This window comes from Myiozetetes cayanensis, unplaced genomic scaffold (assembly GCF_022539395.1).
Source record: "Myiozetetes cayanensis isolate MyiCay16 unplaced genomic scaffold, myiCay2020 scf5-8, whole genome shotgun sequence".
In the NCBI taxonomy this organism is placed as follows: Eukaryota; Metazoa; Chordata; class Aves; order Passeriformes; family Tyrannidae; genus Myiozetetes; species Myiozetetes cayanensis.
Window position 1 is genome coordinate 746166 of NW_026087742.1, and position 19686 is coordinate 765851.

The window sequence follows — 19686 nt, forward strand, 5'->3', positions numbered from 1 at the left end:
TTACAGAGATTTTGCTGGATCCACCTGATCAAATAAACAAGTTTCAGCTCGTGGAACTGTGGATTGAGGAGACATGATATATAAAGACACGGAGACAGACACAGAGAAGGGAATTATCTTGTCTTCGTGCCCACACTGGATGGGAACAAAAGCCCTGGGCCTAATCACACCCTTGAGAATTTGGGTCAGAATTTGGGCTGGGTATAAATTCTCTGGGAAGGTTGTGGCGCCTTCATCGTAGAGAGTTTTAAGAGCATGTTAACACCATGTCTGCCTGGTGACACATGACATGGATGGACTTGATCCTTCCTAGAGATAAAGGGCATGGCCCTGCTGACCCCTTAATACCCCTTGCCAGCCCTGGTTCTCTGAGACTGCAGTGCTGGGAACGGTAATATCAGCTCCATTCTCACCTCCACTGCTCTAAGAGGATTTCCCCCAGGATGTGCCTTGGCTAATAGGCTTCAGAAGATCTCTGGTGAGGCCAGTTTTAGCGTGACCTGCTAGGAAGTGATCAATACCCCTTCCTTCTTACTGCCACCAGTGGCCAGTGGTTTGGCTTGTTACTGGCTTTCATGGCTGCTAATGCCTCTAATGCTCTGTGCTGGTCAATGCAGAAGAAAGTGAGGTGGTGGAAGGAAGGCCTCCCTACCCAAATATAGCTTTCAGTGAAAATTAACCTTTCCTGCTGCTCCAGCCATGCCCAGGCCTAAAGTTTGGCAAGGGAGACCCATCAGGTCTCCTGCAGGGACTCCTGAGCCATGGGGTTAGTGTGGAGAGGATTTTTTTCTGTGCCATTGGCACTTTCTGAGGAAGGGAACACGTTTTGTACTAAACGCCTGTCCAATCCGGCCATCACCTCTTTATTTCCCGTTTTTAAGGAAGAATTTGGCTGTTCTGCTTTCTTGCTTTAAGATAAGTGTAATTTCAACTTGCTTGGCCTATTTCTTGCCAGACTGATATCCTTGCTTCTCTTGTTTATCTCTGTATTCACAGAAAAGAGGATTGATTTAGATTGGATACAAGGAAGGAGTGTTTGACAGTGAGGGTGGTGAGCTGTTCCATGGTTCAGGAGGATTTGGGTCTCAACTTTGCTACAGCCCTCCTCCAACAGATCACTTGGGGTTGGGTGACCTGGGAATTTGGGCCACAGGGTCTTGCTTATTCCTTATCTCTGGCCCCGTGACGTTCCAGATCTAGGGTTAACAGCGGCCCAGCACCAACAGAGGGGTTAAAGGAGCTCCTGCTCCACCTCTTGGGGATTATGGATCCTATTTACTTGTAAAGTGCTTGGCAGTCCCGGGAAGCAAGGCACACCCTGGGATTTGTAGGGAATGTCATGGGACTGACACAAAACACAGGCTGGAGGAACCCGTCACCCTCCGCCGCGGGACACACCGTAACTGCAGGGAGTGAACACGGAGTGAAGCCCCGTCTCTCCAAATTTTAGGGTTGCTGATGGGGAAAATGAGGTGCTCAGGCTTTCTAGGAGATCCCCACAGCTTAGAGGATGTCCTCTTCGGAAGGTGGGAGATAAGCACTTTGTAAACAATTCTGAAAATCCCGACCTCAGGACATCCCCTGGACCTCAGGACATCCCCTGGACCTCAGGACATCCCCTCAGGGGAAGAATCCACAGCCCTGTTTCCCTGCTTTTGGCAGTGCAGAGCTGCTCTCCCAGTCCAAAGTCCTCGGTGATGTGGAGGTGAATTCCTCTGAATTCCTCAGCATCCACACACCTCCTTGTCCAGAAGCTTTTACCTGAGATCAGTTCTGTCCTTGCTGGCAGGGCTGAAGATAAAAGCACTGTTTGCAGGCACCTGTTGCCCTTCAAATTTTAGGGCATCAGAAAACCCTCCTCACCAAGAATTAGTCATGCATTTTTGTTCTTTGCATTATTTTTCTCCTGTGCAGGCACAACTTCCTGTGAAAGTGTGATATTCTGTGCATCTGTGGTTTTCTGAAAGCACTTCATAAAACCCAAGGGATTTCAAATACTTCCTGCTGTGGTTTCTGTATGGAATTTTCAAGGCATCTTCCTCCCAGAAAGGCTATGCCAGGAGATGAGCTCAGGTGACTGGGAAGAAGCAGAGAAGCAGCTCACTGGCTACAAATCAGACAGAACTACCTCCCCAAAAAATGTCAATATTCATGGGAAAATCTGTCTTTTAAAATGTTTTTAATGATTTCTTTTTTTTTTTTTTTAATGCAAAGTGATGGGTTTCGGATGCACTTGCAGTTTTATTTCCTTTCTGGAAAAGGAAAAACTCTGTGGCTTGAGGAAGGGATGTTTAACATACCACATTTGGGGACTTTATTGAACTAAAGGCAGCAAATCTTTCCCTGAGCAGAAAACCACACATTTTTCTAGCTGTTTGCTGCAACAGCAAGCACAGCAAGCAACCTTCTAACCCCATTCCCAGGGCAGGAAAGCAACTTTGAGGGGCTAGGGCCACAGAAGGGCAAAAAAAGGCATTTTTACTTGGCTTTCCTCCTTTGGAGAATTAGTCCATATTTTGTATTCCTCAGCCATCAGGGTCTTTTTCTGAGCCCCATGATCTGGACCTGCTAAGTAAGGCAAATCCAGATTAGAGCCTCTCACAGCAGAAATACAGGAGAGATCAGGAGGGAAGAGGTGGGAGGAAGAGACAGAGAGCAAGGGAATACCAAGTCACCACACTTTTATCTTCTACCTCATTTTCCAATTTGGAGTTTTCCCTAGAAGTCCCCAAAAGGGTGAAATTTGAAATTCTTGTGAGAGGGGCAGTCAAATTTCTCTCTCCTCCTTGGGTTTGCTTCTCAAATCAAACCCAGGGACAGAAGAGGGGAGTGGATGTGCTGGAGGGAAACACACAGTGTTGCTTGGGCTGTAAATGGTCCTTAATTTCACGTGGCAGCTTTGGGGTCCCTCAGCTGTACCAGTCGTGCCTGCAGCTGAGCCCGTTCCAAGCTCAGAGTCCAACCCCCAGCGCTGCTTGGTTTGACTGGCTGATTTGGGCACTGCTCTTCCCTTAAGGCTTCTCCTGCCCTGTGCAGCACTGGAGGAGTTTTAATCCTCCAGACAGCTCTGAGGAGGCTGAAATAGCACAAAAGCCTCTGGACTTACAGAGTTTCACTCTGAGACAGCTCTGGCCTCTCGAGATGAGACCCCTCTTGGTGCTGAGCCCCTGAACAATCCCAGCTGCCAGGACACCTACGAGCTATTGTTCTTAACATTATATTTATATGTTTAACACAAGGCCAGGCACTGGCCCCTCTCTCCTGGGTTATACAGGTCCCTGGGGGATCAAGGGCATGTCCCAGTCTGTGGCTAAAAGTGACCTTGAAGGAAGCCAATGATGTGTGGCCAACACTTTCCTCTGACTCCTCTCCTCCAGCACCGTGGGGTCCCTTTGCTGTTGGGTCTCCCTGACCAGCCCACCACCCCTCAGACAGCTCCTGCATCCTCCTCCCCACTCCTCCCGGGGAGATTTTCCTGTCCAGTCATTTGCTGCCTTTCCTCTCTTCCAGGATGTCAGCACCAGTCAGGATGTCCCATCTAGGGGTGGGTGACCAGCAGCAGGAAGGCACAAGAAAGGATAGGAAAAAAAAAAACCTGGAGCCAGGGTAAAGCTTGGGTGGGTATGAACATTGAAAGAAAAGGGTGGGAGAGAAATATTGCAATTTTTCTGGTGCATAAATCTTCCTCTTGTTCAGGCACCTCAGTGCTTAATTAAGAACAGTATAATAAAAATCTATTAATAGAAAGCAAGGAAGAAAACATAGCAGGTGACCTGCTTTATTTGACTGGATTAAAGGTGGGATTACAGGAGTGTCTAGAAATGTTGATAAGGGCTCCACCAAATTCTTCCCTGTTACTGCCTCTTTCCTGGGAATAGCTGGATATCCAGCAGGTCATTCAGATGAAGAATCTGATGGAATAACTTGCTCAGGGAGGGAGGAAAGGGGAAAGAAAACAAAACCCAATGATGGCCCCAGTATTGTCAGTTGAGGCAGAGTTTTCATTTTTTGAACAAGGAAAACTTGGCCAAAAATGCAGCTGTTGCAGTTTCAGGAACAAAAATGAGGTGCACGTGATCTGCGGGATTTTTGGTGGCTCCTTGCAGGTTGGTAATGGAATATGGGGAAGAGAAAGGGAAATGAAGGGCAGAGAGAGAGAGAGAGAAGGAGTGAAGGTGTCAGTGTTCTGTAGGGTGATGCAGAGCTGATCTGAGCAGGTGGCTTCCTGCCACCTGAAACTTCCACGCCGCAAAATCCCATTACGCGCAGAGTTTAATGAAGTTCTGGATGTCAAAAAGCAGCAGCTATTTAAAGCCTTGCTCACCTGCCAGACGTGGCTCTCCCAAACCCCAGGGGATATTTCCTGCCTCATGTCCCTTCTCCCTTCCCTCACGTGCTCCCCTCCCCTTAGGAAATGGTCTCACTTGTAAAACAAAATGCGCAGCGAGCTCCTGAGATAGCCGGGGGTCCCATGCAGGGGTGTCTGGGGTTCCATTAATCAGGTTAGAAACAGCACCCCTGGAGCCCAGGGCTGGGGAACCTTCTGGATGAGCCCTTTCTTAGCCTTTCCCTGGTGTTGCTGCTGAGGGTGCCTGGCATGTGAGCTTTCTGACAACCTGTGCTGTGGGTGGTGAGAGAAGAGCTCAGAGCAATTACGGACACGAAGAGCACCGAGCAAACGAGGTTTGTTGGTCGATCTAGGTGAATTATATTTAAAAAAAACACATATGGCTCATCACCCCATTTCAGAATGAAAATAATGCAAGGAAACTTTTAAGGAATTCAGAACTGCCAGGAAATATCTGAAAAAAACTGCCACGCAAGGCAGACTGGGAGTGTGCTGGGGAGTTTCAGTAGTGCTACCCACAGATGGGATGTTTTTCCTTCTCCTTCTTTGTACCTTCCACGTGTCCCCTACGTGATGAAAAAATGAAAATCCTGGCTCTACACCCTTGCAAATGCTGTGAAAATCAAATCCTTCTCCCTACACTGTATGGACCATATGTTAACTGGGACTGTGCTGTGGCTGTGAGATGGTTCCAGGGAAAGGGAAAACCTGGAGCTTGATCTCCATGGTTTCACCTTGCTGGAGGCACTCTAGATAAACTCCAGGTGGCTGTCTGCTGGGACATTATATTGAGCTTTGTGCTTCTCAAAGAGCTTGGACAACTCGTTCAGGTATTTCTCGTGGACTTGATCCACTTCTTGCTCGGAGGGTTTCTGCTTCTTCTGCACTGGAATTGGCTTCCCAACTGGAAAAGAAGCACAGGCATTAAAGAGGAGCCAGGGTCAAGCTGTCTAAACACACTTGCATTTGAGTTGCTTCCACTTTGCTCAGATTAAAGTTTTTTTGAAGCATTTGGTTTTTATTAGGAATCAAGTGCCCTCTTATCTTAAGAAGTTCACATTTAATTCAAGGTAAATCTAAACGTTTTTATTCCTAGCACGAGAATAAGCACCTTCCCATCTCCCAGAGCCAGCAGGAGCAGGAGGAGGTGCCTACAAGGGGGCAGGGGGGTCTGTCTGTGAGGCTTCTCTCATGCTCTGGGCTCTTACCCAGATTGTGTTTGTCAGGTGAGGAAGGGCTTCAACATCGTACAACACAATCCCTCACCCCGCTAATGAAGAGCCCTGGTGATACTGCCCAGCCCATAAAACCATTGAGAAGATCCAAACAGGTCATAATGCCATTAGAAGTAATTGCTGGCTGTCAAACTGAATCAGTGGGGCGAGCTCCAGCCTTTCCAAACAGTGGCTTTTGACTGGATTAATTCCCTGGATTAATTCACCGCATTCATCGGCCGTGCTGGTGGGCCGGGCACGGGGTTGTTGAAACCAGGCAAAACTTCTTCAAAACCCCAGGTTTTCTTGAGATGTGGTCTCCCATGGGCCTGGTGCCAGCCTGGCCAGCCTGGCTGTGCCAGGGGCTCTGGGGAGGGACTCACCCACGGTGCAGATGGGGCGCCGGTAGGGTACGAGCCCGAAGCTGTACTGGAAGATGCCTCGTGCGTGGAAGAGGGGCAGGGAGATGCCCATGACCTTCTGGAGCCGGTGCTGGATCCACCTCAGCCAGGAGCCCTTGGGGTTCATCACCTGGTCGAAGAGGTCGTTCTCCCCGAAGGAGAAGGTGGGGACCAGCGGGGTGCTGTGGGAGAGGAACCCAGACTAGGGGTGTCAGGATCAGCAGAGCCCGCCCCAAACCCCGGCACTGCCGTCCCAAACACCCCAATCAGCCAGCCCAGAGCACCCCCTGCGCCCCCTGCTCACCCGTGCTGGATGGCCAAGCGCACGAACCCCTTCCTGTTCCTCAGCAGCAACGTGCAGGATCCTGGCCGGGCATCCAGGGCCTCCTGAGCCCCCCCCACGATGATGGCCAGCAGGTTCCCCCCCCCAGGCCTCTGCAGCACGTGGGAGGCACTCTCCTTGTCAGAGGCAACAAGGCCTGGGGGACAGAGAGCAGTTAATGATGAGATCTGTCAAACCCACCCCACTGGTGCGCTCTGGATGTTTTTTCCCCCATTATCCATCTCTGGAGGGGTGCCAGGCACTTCATTTCCAGAGTTTTCCTGCTCTTTAGCAATCTCAGCTCAGCTCCCCTGAAAGGTGCTGGGTTGGTGCACGGCCCTGCTGGGTGAATACACAATTATCCCTTTGCTGTCTGGCTCAGAAGGGAGTAATGAGGGAAAAAAATTTAGGAATAAAATAAACTGAGAACTAACTGTGCTTAAACCCCAGGGAAAATCTGTTTTGGTTTGTTTGCAAGTGAAACCATGTCCAATCTTGAACCTTCCTAGAGTCAGGGAAACATTTGTTTTAGGTCAAAACATGAATTTCAGTGGATGCTGCCGATCTGAAGTGGAATGCAATGAGGGATTTGGTCCCTTGATGTTGTTTACTTGCAAAGGTTAGAACTCTTTAATTCAGAAATGACAAGGCAACATTGTTCTGATTAGCTAAAAAAAAAATAAAAATTCTTGTTTCAGGGGTTGAAATAATTTGCAAATTAAAACCTCTTGGGGAAATGGATTCAATGGACCTGAAAATGAGCTACACAGCCAACTCCTGCATTGCAGGGATCAAACCTTCCCTTACCTGGGTCACAACTCCCTCACATCTCACTGTTTTCATTCCTCACCGTCCATGTAAATATTTTTTCAGCAGCAGGAGCCAGAGTTTCCGTGGAAAACAGGGTGATGGATGCCCTGGGTCCATCAGGTGGAACTGGATGCCTGTGTTTAGTCTACCCCCATTCAGCTGGAGAAGTGCCATGCCCAAGCCCACCAGTGAGAGATGGGAGGCCATCCTGCCAGCCTCTAAACACCTCTCAAAATTCCCTTTCCCGCCCTCTCCATTTAATTTTTACCTATTCCATTTCCTATTCCTTTTTGCTACTTCTTCCTCCCCTGCCACGTCATTTTGCAGCAGCATGAGCTGCTATTTTCATCCTCTCACCCTGGATGCTGCTTCCCTGCAAGTAGCAGATACTTCTTCTAGTGGGCGTTTTCTCCTCCTTTCAGTGGCAACCACAATTTCAAGCCTGAACATTATTTTGACAGACAGGAAGAAATGCAGGCCCACCCTGCCCTGCTGCTCACGGTGTGCTCTGCATTTTGCTGTGACACAGCACCTGGCACAGTGATGCCTTGAGCTCAGAGACCATCTGTGAAGTGGAACTACGGAGATAACAACTAGGAGAGCAACTTTTAACTTCAGGGACTTTCTGGGGTGCCAGCTGCAGGGGCTGTGTCCAGGTATGGGGTCCAATGGGCCACAGATGGGGGAAAACAGCCTCTTGAGTTTTTTTACCCTGGTGTCTTCACTCTCCCACCATCCTGGCCGTGCTCCTCACCTCCACTCATCAGGTAGTCCCTGAAGAAGGGCACACGGAACCACAGGGAGAGCATCATCAGGTGAGGGGTGATGCCCGGGAAGAGCGTGGAAAAGCCCGATGCCTCCGTGCAGAAATTGAGGAAGGCTCCAGCTGCCAGGACCCCGTGGGGGTGAAATCCCAGCAGGTAGTTCTTCCTGGGGTCCAGCTCCGCCGTCTTCACCATCTGGGCTCGGGGAGGAAGCCAAGAAGGGGCCGTGAGTGGGTGCTGTCAGCTCTGGGGGTGGAGCATTTGCCATGCAGAGTGGGTAAGGCGTTCCTGGAGAGGGTTCCTTTGCACCCACCACGCCTTCTGTCAGGAAAGGTCCACTGGACCAACCCCATCCTATTTCACCGAGCTGCAATTCATTGCCAGTATTTCCATTTCCCCCCACCCATGGACCCAAAAGGACTTTTCCAAAGGTCCAGTCCCTCGTGCTGCCTCGGGCTGGACCACGTGCTGTTGGGAGCTGACTCGGTATAAAATGGCCTCCAGCACAATTCCTAATACGGGGAAAAACGCTAAAAACAGGTGGAATCACCATCGCTGAAGGTGTTCAAAACCCATGTGGATGTGGCACTTGGGCACATGGTCCGGTGGTGACCTTGGCAGTGCCAGGGGAATGGTTGGACTCCATAGTCTGAGAGGGCTTTCCCATTTAAACAGTGCTGTGGTTCTGTGATCACAGGGCCACCGTGAATTCCCAGGCAGCTCCGAGGCACTTGTGCTCAAGCAGGACCAAACCCTGTGCATTTTAGGGTGTCAGCCCTCCACGACCCCCAGTGCCACTCGGGGTGCAGCTGATGGTGTGTGTGCTCTGAGGGAGCAGCCAGAGCTGCAGGTTAATGGTGGGGCTGTATTTCCCTTTCTTCCCTCATGGCTCATTTCCCCCCTGTCCCAAAGCTCTGTTGACTGTTCACATGAGCCCACTCAGGCGCCTTCTCCTAATGAGGGGGTGGACAAACACGAGCCCCCCCCCGCCCAGGTGCAGAGATGTCCAGCAGGAACAGGGGCAGATGGCTCTGGCACTAAGTGCCCGGGGCCCCTGCCACCCTGTGCTCTTTTTTTGAGCAATCTCAGCTTGCATCAATGTTTCCTGCATTCATCTTCAGCTCCCAAACAGCCCCTCGTCTCCAGGTGATTTATAAGCAGGCAGGGAAGACGCCCGGTGTGATGGAAACTGCCACATTTCTGGCTCTGTGTTGCCCTGGGGAAAGCAGGTCCCTGTTTGGTCACAGTGCCTGCTCACAGCTGGATAAGCTGGGCACAGAGAAATCAGGGAGCCTGTACAGGACTGAGAAGGAAATCTGCAGCGGAGGAGAGACTTGGGCAAAGTCTCTCACACTGTGGTCAGGCCCCTGGACTCTAAACCCCCCCTTCTCCTTCTGGAAATTCTTTAACACAGAAACTCCACCCTCCCTTCTGGATTGTTCCCACCGTCTATTCCCTCCTCCCATCTCCACCTGCCAGAGGTCAATCTCCATTCCCAAACTGCCAGGGAAGTTAACCCCTGACCCTGCACTGCCCCCTCTCCTCTGCCCAGCCCCGAGTGCCTTACAGAGCTGGGCTGGGGTGCCAAGGGGTGGCACCGTCCTCCCTCCTGCCTTGGATGGGTTGTCATTCCCACACCCTCCGGAAGGCGGGTACTGCTCTGGGCTTTGTGGGTGAGTGGAACATTTAATAATTGTCCAAGGACTTCCTTCAGTGTCCAGCCAGGCCAGTCTTACATGGGTAAGCATCTCACTGAGGCAAATGCCTGACCCAAGGTTCTCCTGGCCAGACAAGGGTGGTTTCTCATCTCCGAGGTGCCGGGGGTGCCCAGGGACTGTGTTTGGTGTGTGTTCTGAGGGCAGTGAGCTGCAGCAGCTCAGGGTTGTGCTCTCCAAACTGAGCCACGAGGGGTTGACTTCCTCCAGCTGCCCCTTGGCACGGTCAGGGCGCTGGCTGGTGGTCCTGGCTGCTGCCAGCAGCAATGATCCCTTCTCAGAGGTGCTATGAGGCCTTTTGGATCCCACTGGAGGGGGAACTTGGCCTTCATAACAAATCCTAATCATTTAAGTTGGAAAGCCCTCTAAGATCATTGAGTTCAGCCATTCCCCCAGCACTGCCAAGGCCACCGCTAATCCATGTCCCCAAGTGTCACATCCAAACAGCTGTTTAATTTTTCCAGGGCTGGGGACTCCACCCCTGCCCTGGAAAGGCTGTGCCAGGGCTGGACAACCCTTTCAGCCAAGAACTTACTGAATTTAAATTGGTGTTTCGAAGGAGGAGATCTATTTTATGCTGCATCATGGAGAAAGAGCTTAGCTGCAGTTTTTCAGGGCTTGCAATGATTACTCTGAAACAGAAAACTCCCCTTATTCTCTCTGCTCAGATATGAGTCCAAGGCATGGGTGAAACCCTGCCCCAGTTCCTCCAGCTCCTGGAGAGACACGGTGAGACCTTCTCCCTGCACTGTCAGCCGAGTTAGGGAAGTCCATACACAAACTTCCAGGAGCTCTGAAAAGAGCCCACGTCCTGGTGAGGATCTCAAGCAAATTAATCCAAATTAATTTTAAACTGGATTAGTTAAATGGCATTAACATCCCAAGTAGATGCTCTTAGATGGAATTAAAGTGCCCCTCATTTCGTATTTGTTTTCTTTGGGTTTTAATTCATTTTGGAGGGGAATTAAGCTAATTGGAGTTAGGGCTTCTGAGTGACTTTACCAGCCTAGGAGTTCAGTACTGCTTTACCCAGCCTGATTTAAATCACCCCTTGAGATGTGGCTGGGACTTCCTACGGACTGGACTGTCCTGCCCCAGGCCATGGATAGACAGAGAACAGGCACCTGTGTGAGGCTGTGCACTGATGCTTGAGGAAAGGGTGGGGAGGCCCTGGCACAGGTTGCCCAGAGGAGCTGTGGCTGCCCCTGGATCCTTGGAAGTGTCCAAGGCCAGGTTGGACGGGGCTTGGAGCAACCTGGGATACTGGAAGGTGTCCTTGCCCATGGCAGGGGGTGGGACTGGGTGAGATCCAACCCAAACCATCCTGTGATTCTCTCGCTCATCAGCCCACAGCAGGCATCACTGATTATCTGTTCAAACCTAGTCTGGCCCAAAGAGATTCATTTTAAACCCTTTGGTATATTTTACACAAGATTATAGTGCAGCTGAGCTCAGCCAGGCACTGGAATCAGAGAATCACAGAATCATTAAGGTTGCAAAAGCCCTTTAAGACCACTGAGCCCAACCGTTCCCCCAGCACTGCCAAGCCCACCACTAACCCACGTCCCCAAGTGCCACATCCATACAAGCTTTTAAACAATTCCAGGCCAATTCCAGGCCTATCATGAGGGTGTATTAAAAAAAAAAGGACTAGAGCAGGGTTAAAATGCAGGCAAGTGAAGTGGAAATAACTCTCCCGGGCAATGCATTTGGATTCTCCCTGCTTTTTTCTCATCCACTTTTTAAAAACATCCCAACTCGTTCGGGTCCTGCCTGACCCTTTGAGTCCCAAACCACAAACTAAAACAGAGCCAGTTCCAAGGGGACTAAACCCAGCAGCAAAGTGGTTCTTGTGCACGGGTGGCCTCGGCAGAGGGTGCTCCTCGCACTCAGCATGGGGGGCACAGCTCAGTCACCCACACTGCCCAGACAGCAGCGCTCAGCCCCACAGCACACACACCCAGGGGTCCCTCAAAGGCACCAGTTAAAACTGCTTCCCAAAATAAAGCAGCACATCCCTCCCTGCCCCCAAACCCCGGAGTTCCACGCTGAGTTTGCTGCTGGGGTCGGGGATGATCAGGAGCCACGTTTAATCTTCCCAGGACATCTAATTCTCCATCCACACACAGATGCAGCCCAGGGTGCTGGGGGCCAGCCTGGTTTATGTCCCTGGATCCCACTTCTTGTGCCCCTGTTCTGGTTGGGCAAGTGAGGGGGTTCACCTGGAGAAAAGAAGGCTCCAGGGAGACCTGAGAGCCCCTTGCAGGGCCTAAAGGGGCTCCAGGAGAGCTGGAGAGGGACTGGGGACAAGGCATGGAGGGACAGGACACAGGGAATGGCTTCCCACTGCCAGAGGGCAGGGTTAGATGGGATATTGGGAAGGAATTCTTGGCTGTGAGGGTGGGGAGGCCCTGGCACAGGTTGCCAAGAGAAGCTGTGGCTGCCCCATCCCTGGAAGTTAGACAGGGCTTGGAGCAACCTGGGCTAGTGGAAGGTGTCCCTGCCCATGGCAGGGGGTTACAAACAGATGCTCTTTAATGTCCCTTCCAACCCAAACCACTTTAGGATTCCATGATCCTACGACTGAGAAAATATTTTGGAGGAATAGCATTATGTGACTGCTCGGTTACAGACCTCTTTTTATTACATTTTTGTTTTGTTTTCTGCTGTCACCTCTGTGGAAAGACCCCTCTGCTTTCTCCCAGACCAGAGGGGGGGAAAGGCTCCACCGAGCCCCCACTGCCTCCACCCGGCGAGCTGCAGCCAAACCCAGTCCCGTGCTCCCTCTACTGGTTTTACTGGTCCTCCTGCCAAGGACTGTGGCGTTCAGGAGGAGCGCTGCACGTCCTTACACAGGGACAGGAGAGGGGACAGGAGAGGGGACAGGAGAGGGGCCACCGCTGGGCTCAGCCGGCAGCTCGGTTTTAGCAGAGAGGTGGGTCCGACACTGCACAAGCGGTGGGTCACGGCCAGAGATAACTTATACAATATATGTCGCATATAATTCTTAGGGTCACGTACCCCACAGAGTCGCTGCGTGGTTTGGGTTGGAAGGGACCTGAGAGCTGCATTTGCTCAGGTTTGAGCCGGCCTGTGGTGGCTCTGAGGCAGGACTCGGTGCTGCTCCCTGCATCCTCGTATCCAGGGGGATACCACATGAAGGGTGAGGGCAAAGGGCAGCCACAGGCGTGGGAGTAAATCAGGCAATGTCACAGAAGTCCCCCTCAAAAGAGCTGCAGCTCTGTGAGGCTGCCCAGGGCACACCCTGCTTCCCCCAGCCATCCCCTCCCTCAGCACCAGGACCTCCTGGATTTCGGTCAAAACTTGGCCCTGTGTCCGCTGGGTGAGTGCTGAGCAACCTGAAGGGCGGGGGATGTTGAAACACAGAGGTGGAAGTATCGAAATATAGGCATGGAAATATGGAAATATAAGACCTGGAAGGCAGCAAGGTTAAACAGGTGCGGGAAAGGCAGGTGACTGAAGGATGAGGTGGTGAGAATGGTGGTCCACGATTTTTTTTTTTTACTGAATCTTCCAGTAATCTGGGAGCTGGGAAGACTCTCCTTCGACACCGACCTGCCAGCACCCCAAGGCGCGGCCGCTGGCCCCAGACCCCAAGGGCCACGCTGCTCCCCGCGGCACCGAAGGGCTCCACGGGGCGGGTGGCACTTACCGTGATGGGGAAATAGTCCCTCATGTGCCTCCAGACGGCGCAGTTCCGCAGGAATTGGACGCGCCGCCCTCCTTTCCTGGGCTGCTCCCTGTCGATGACCCACCAGACGGCATAGAGGGCACTGAGCAGCCAGAAGCGGGTGAAGAGGAGGGCGATGAAGGCGGCGATGCAGCACGGTGCTGGAAGAGAAGCCAGCGGGGTCAGGCGGGCTTTGGGAGAGGAATGGTTCGCTGGGAGAGGCTCCTCTGCTCTGGGGATGGAGCCCAAGCCCCCCTCAGAGGTGCCTTCAGTCTGACCAAGTAGCTCAGCAGGATGCTGAGCTATTTGGTCAGACTGGAGGCACCTCTGAGCCAGAGGGGGTTTCTTTTCTACCTGCCCCGGGATGTGAAGAGGAACCATGAAGAGCCACGATGTGGCCTTCTTTTACCCCAAAACTCCTGTTAATGCCGCCTGCTGACACCTGACATTTTGCAATGGCAGCAAACAGGGCACTGTGTCCTGCCTGTACGGCCCCCAATGCCTTTATCCTGAGCTAATGATTCCCCATTTTAATTGTGCCTTTGATTTAATCCCACGTTTAAGATTTTACTCTTTTTGAGTTTTTTTCTTATTGATTTTGGACCCTTTCCCCCACTTCTCAGGTTCTCTCTCAGCTCTAATCTGGCCTCCAGAGGATTTTCAGTGCTTTCAACTCGGTGTCAGCATGAATTCTATAAGGATGCTCTATTTCATTCTCTAAGACATTAATGACTTGGGACTTTCCCAAGTCATCAGAGAATTTTCTGAGCTGCTTCCAGTCAGTGCTCAGCTTTGACCTCTACCTCCCACCCCCTCATACCCTGTGTTCTGGCATGGAACAAGAGGAGAAAAGTCTGTGTGCAAACAAGCATCACTTGGTGCATGAAATCCTGCCCAAGCCCGAGACTGTCTGTCTGCAGAGACTGGGAAGTGGTGATGGCCACCAAGATGCCACCTGCTAAAGCAGATGCCCTAAAATGTGCCTGGAAAGAGCTGTGTCCTCTCCATCTGTCCCTCTGGAAGCCTTGGTGTCGCTTGGGAAGGGGAAGACTGAGCTAAAAACAAAACAAAGCACCCGTTCACCCCAGTCCTTTGCCTTTCCCTGCCCGTGGAAGGGTTACAACCACGTGTTGTGTACTTTGATCTTTTTTGGGTCTCCATCACAGATGCAGCACCAGAGCTGAAGCACCAGAGGATGGAGATGCCCTACTCAGCTTCAGCTTCAGCTGTGAGATAGATGCCTCCACACCCTCATCCTCTGAGACCTGGATTTCCTTCTTTGGGAGTCACCTGGCACCTGTTCTCTCCAGCTCATCTCACCCTGTCAGAGGAATAGGATGCTCTCATTTAAGACCTTCCTGTGCCTCCTGTTTGCTTTTACTTAAGGATAAATAAGTATATTTAGCTTGTAGTCCTTTTTTTGGTGATTATTCCCCCAGAACTTTGTGTGGAAAAGCAGAGGGGCTCCAGCCCTTGCAGCATCTCCTCTGTGGCCTCCTCTGGTCCTGCTCCCAGTAAGGTCTGATAAGAGCAGAGCAGAGGAGGGGGGAATCCCCTCCCTCAACCTGCTGCTCAGGCTTCTTTTTCAAGTGCCACAAACACAGACTTTGCAACCCTGGAGGAGAATTGCACAGAGCATGAACTGCAGCTCCAGGTCCACATGACAGGCAAACACAACCCACGGGCTGCAATTTCTTGCACCTGAGAGCCAGGTTGTCAGGGCTGCTGCTGCAAAACCCTGCAATGCCTCATTCTCCTTTTATCATATTGTGCAAGGCTCAAAGTACAGCCTGCAAAATGAAGGAGTTCTTCTGATCCAAATGCACACACTTATCATCCAAGAGAGGCTTTATCTTGCAATTATATAATTATTAATTTCTCCCTCGATTCATTTGCAATTTGACTTTTTTTTTTTTTTTCCAGAGCAGAATTTTCCCACAGTGACCTTCACTCAATCTTAGGATTGGGTTTTGTTGTCTCCTTTTAAAACCTTTTGGTTCTCCCTGGGAAAGGAGCCCATTCCATGTGCTGTGGGCAGGGATACCTTTACCCGGAGCAGGTTGTTCAGAGCCCCATCCAGCCTGGCCTTGAACACTTCCAAGAGGAATCAGAGGCTTGGAATCGCTGTGATCACCCTGGCACCGTGTGCCCTTTGAGCCAAGGCTGGTGACTGGGAAGGTTCAAAGGCTGGCTTTGCTGGGCTGGGTCTGCAGCGGGCCCAGGTCTGCTGTCCCTGTACTGGGTTTGTTTGCAGGGGCTCAGCCCTGCACTCGAGGCTCTGTGTGATGTGCCTGGATGGATGTCTGTGCCTGGATGGTTGTGCCTGGATGGATGTCTGTCCCTGGCTGTCTCCACACCCTCCACGCCGGGAGCATCCTCGGGAAAAGCGGCAGCGCGGCCAATGCCCGCCCCGTGTGAGGGATGTGGGGCAGCGGGGCCGGGCTGCTGCTGCCTCATCCCGCATCCTGCCGGCAATGAATGAGCCCTCGGCCCGTGCTCGGCTTCTCCAGGGATGTATTTGCACAACCATGGCAACAGCTGCCTGCGAGCAGCGCCGCGGGGAGCCGTGGTCAAAGGGCTGCGCCAGCGCTTTGGCAGCGCTGGAACGGGAATTTCGGGAGCCCTTCCCTGGCAGCAGCAGCAGGAGCCGGTCCCCGAGACAAAGGAGCAGCCGGCAGCTCAATCCTGCCCACGAGAGGTCGGAGCTCTGTGCCCGAGGGTTATAACAGTGCTGAACAGGGACGTTTGGCAGCTCGTGGGGTGAAATGCAGGGTATCCCTCGGCATCGAGCTTTTGCAGTTGTTAAACGGGGAGGTGTGGGGTGGAAAGCTCCAGGCTTGAAGAAACTTTGTGAAATGAGCCAAAACAGCTGGAATCGCTTCCTAAGGTTTGGTTATCAGTTTTCAAATGCGTTTCTTATGTGTTTTTGGTTTCAGATTGTATCACAGAAAACCTCCAAAATCAAAATAAAATTGTTCCAGGGAAAGGTGATAAACTCTGGAAGGTTGGCCATGGAGGAGGAGGGGGTTTGGGTCTCATCCTCATCCACAGAAAGCAGCATATCCCTGCAGGAGGTCGAGCCTGTGTTCGATTCCTCCCTTCTGGCCATGTGCTGTCTTTCTGTTGGCTCCAGAAGTCATTTCCATCACTGGAAAGTCAAGTGCCAGCTTGTTCCCAACACTGAGAAGGGAAAAACCTCAAGTACAAATTGGAAATTTACTGGAAAACACTGGTAAAGCTCCATAAGCCCCAGCTGCATCCGTGCCGGGAATGGAGATGTTTTGCTGTATCCCTTGTTAACAATGCGGCCACATCTCTGCTGCATCCCATCCCATCCCGGCACCACGGAGGGAAATGGGGGTGCGGGGACAGAGAGGGAACTGCAGAGCTGGGACTGCCCTCCCCCAGTAAAGGAGAAGCTTTGCGCAGATCTTATCCTAGATTCACAGCTGGCATAACAATGGGAAGCTCTGGGATGTCACCTTCCAGCCCGGCTCCCGACGGGCTGTAAATGGCCCCAGACGCTTTGCACTCACTGATAACCTGCCTCTGATGCTCCCATCTCTTTATTTGCCTAACAATTGAAGATTCCGGGATGTCACCTTCCAGCTTGGCGCCTGATGGGCTGTAAATGGCCCCCGAGTTTGCCCCCTCTGCTAACCTGCCTCCAGGTCTCCCATCCCTTTATTTCCCAGTGCATCCCATCCAAAACTACCTGTGTGTCGCTTCCATCAGCACCTGATGCCCTCCACATAGCACCGAGTTTGCCCGATTCTCGGTTTGCTAATGTGTCTCTTCCCTAAATCTGCTTGGGTTGTCTTGGAAAAACTTCCTTTAGGGATGTGCAGGGCCATCTGTATGAACTGAAGTGTCTGTTCCCAGGGCTGCAAAGCCGAGTCCCCAGGGCTCTTCCCATCCATCCTCAAGCACGGGAGTGCTGCTTCCCACACTTTACCCTGCCGAGCAGGGCAGCACCTTAGACCGGGAAAACACTGAACCCAAAGAGCAGGAGGAGCTGAAACCCCACTCGGGTTTGAATGCTCCGTAAGAGCTGTAGATATTCCCAGGCACGGCCAGGCAGCCACACACCTCCCTGGTGCCACCGTGCACTGACCAGGGGGTGGGAAGAAGCCAAAACCACTGGCACAAGTTGCCCAGAGAAGCTGTGGCTGCCCCATCCCTGGAAGTGGCTGGACGGGGCTTGGAGCAACCTGGGATAGTGGAAGGTGTCCCTGCCCATGGCAGGGGGTGGCACTGGAGGATCTTTCGCGTCGCTTCCAACCCAAACCATTCTGGGATTCTATGGAAAGCTCCTCAGAGAAGGAAGTGGAGATGCGTCTTACCCAGCCCCAGGAAGCTGAAGACCCACTGAGCCACGGCTGCCGTCTGGAGCCTCCTCTGCAGCGGCACCGAGCGCGGGGCGAACTCGACCTTCATCTTGGGCTCCGCATTCGCGTCTCGGGAGGAGGAGGAGGAGGAAGCGAGAGGCGAATGCAAAGTGCAAAGTCGCCCGTCGATGTTTGCTCAGTGTTACTGTACAGGGGGTTGTGCAATGTACAGTGGCGCTGGTGGCTGTCCCCAGCACCCTCCGAGGGGACACAGGGACGGGCACGGCCGGGAGGTGTCACCAGCCTGACACCAAAGGGGCTCGCCGCGCTCTTAGACGGGCATCATTTCATGCTTCTACCGCCCGAATGGGAGGTAAACTCCGTTCAGGACCCAGTCCTGCCTCCACGTTCCCCGTCTCTTTGCAATTTTGCAATATTTGGGTGCTGGCAGAGAGGAGGAGGCATCTGTGCCTGTGAGCCAGGCGTTATTTTCCCTCTGCCCCTACAAACCACCCTGTGCACCCCGACCACTCACCCTGCGAGCTTTGGGGTTTTGCACAGCAGGAGGGACAGGCGCGGGCAGGTCACTTTTATTTGCAAGTGATGTGACGAGGATGGGTTTCCACCTCAGCCGAGGAGGTGGGGGGACAACAGAAGGGTTTTCCTTGCTGAGCACAGGGTACATGAGGAACCTCATGCCTCTGTCACAACATGGATGGACGGACGGATGGACGGACGCATGGAGCAGACAAGTGTCCACGTGTATCTTTACACGCGGGTGTAGAGAAAGGAAATCCTCCCTCCCTCTTGCGTCTCCACCCCCACGCAGGTGCACAGTCTGAGCCTCTGCCTCAGTGCCAAGAGCTGCAATTTACTGCATGGGGGAAAAAAAATGCAGAACACACAGAAATTTAGGAGAAAAAAAAATCCTCGGGGAACTGTCGAGCCACTCAGGTAAACAAAGAAATCATCTTGTGAGAGGCCTGAGAAAAGCGAGGGCCTGATTGTAACCAGGATACGGGATAATGCCGCGAACGGGCTGCGCTGAACAATGAGCCGATGAACTGCAAAGCACCGGCCGAGTACAAAAGGCGTCTAAGGGGCGTTTCAATTCCCCAGGTCACCGCGGCCAAGAATTACAGAACTAAACAAAAAAACAACCTTTGGCAGAAGCAAATCAGGGATGTTGACCGAAAAACAATCCTTCCCCTTTGTCAGGCCCTAGGAAGGCGTCGGGTACGAGGGATTTACATCTGTTAAGCTCCATTTTCCCCCATCACTAGAACAACAGGGCTCTGGTGAAAGCCCAAGGGATCTTTTCCTAAAGACACCGGTTGCTTTAATTGAGCTGGAACTGGTTTAGGTTTCGCTTGAATCTCTCCCCATCCTTTGTGTTCTGCTGCTAATGTCAGGACCCTGCCTGCTTTGAGAAAGCAAAGGAGGGTTTTAACTCTTTCAGCGCTGTTGCCAGGAGACGGGATGTTTCCTGCTGAGAAACCATCGGTGATTTCCAAAATGCTCTGCAGAGATCTGCGGGTCCAGGGCTCCTGGTCTTCCTGGGCCGAGCAACCCCTTCACCGCCAAGGAGGGGGGCGGTGGGAGGGGTTAGAGTGGTTATTAGGGGAAATTCCTTCCCCAAAAGAGCTGTCCAGCCCTGGCATAGCTGCTCAGGGCAGTGGTGGTGCCCCTGTCCCCAGAGAGATTTAAAAGCCATGTGGATGTGGGTCGGGGTTAGTGGTGGCCTTGGCAGTGCTGGGGAAGGGTTGGACTCGGTGGTCTTGGGGGGGGAGTTCCAACCTAAACAATTCTATAACTCTGAAAAGTCCTTGCAGGGACATCTCCGGTTCAGTGATGATGTTTCAAGGTGTTTTCCACCCCGTCTTGCCCTCGCTGGAGCCCAGCCATGCCAAGGAGCTCTTTTGGGTTTTGCTGGTGAAAAGGGTCACACCTGTGCCTTGGGGACACCCAGACACGTGGGGAGCATTTTCTGCTCCCAGAAATGTCAGGCTAAGCCCCAGAGCAGTTGAATTGCTTACTCCCAGAGCAGTTGTATTGCAGAGTCCAAACTCTTTGCTTGTAGTTTGACAAGCACA

General features: G+C 52.3%; 1 protein-coding gene across 1 annotated transcript; it reads right to left on the reverse strand.

Moving 5' to 3' along the window:
- Positions 1-5097: 5097 nt before the first annotated feature.
- MOGAT2 (monoacylglycerol O-acyltransferase 2) lies at positions 5098-17702 on the reverse strand. The gene is made up of 6 exons (XM_050332670.1): positions 17609-17702; positions 13248-13426; positions 7850-8054; positions 6268-6442; positions 5946-6145; positions 5098-5252 (listed from the first exon to the last, which is right to left on the reverse strand). Exons 1-6 carry the CDS (start codon positions 17700-17702, stop codon positions 5098-5100), a joined length of 1008 nt encoding a protein of 335 aa, XP_050188627.1.
- Positions 17703-19686: the final 1984 nt, after the last annotated feature.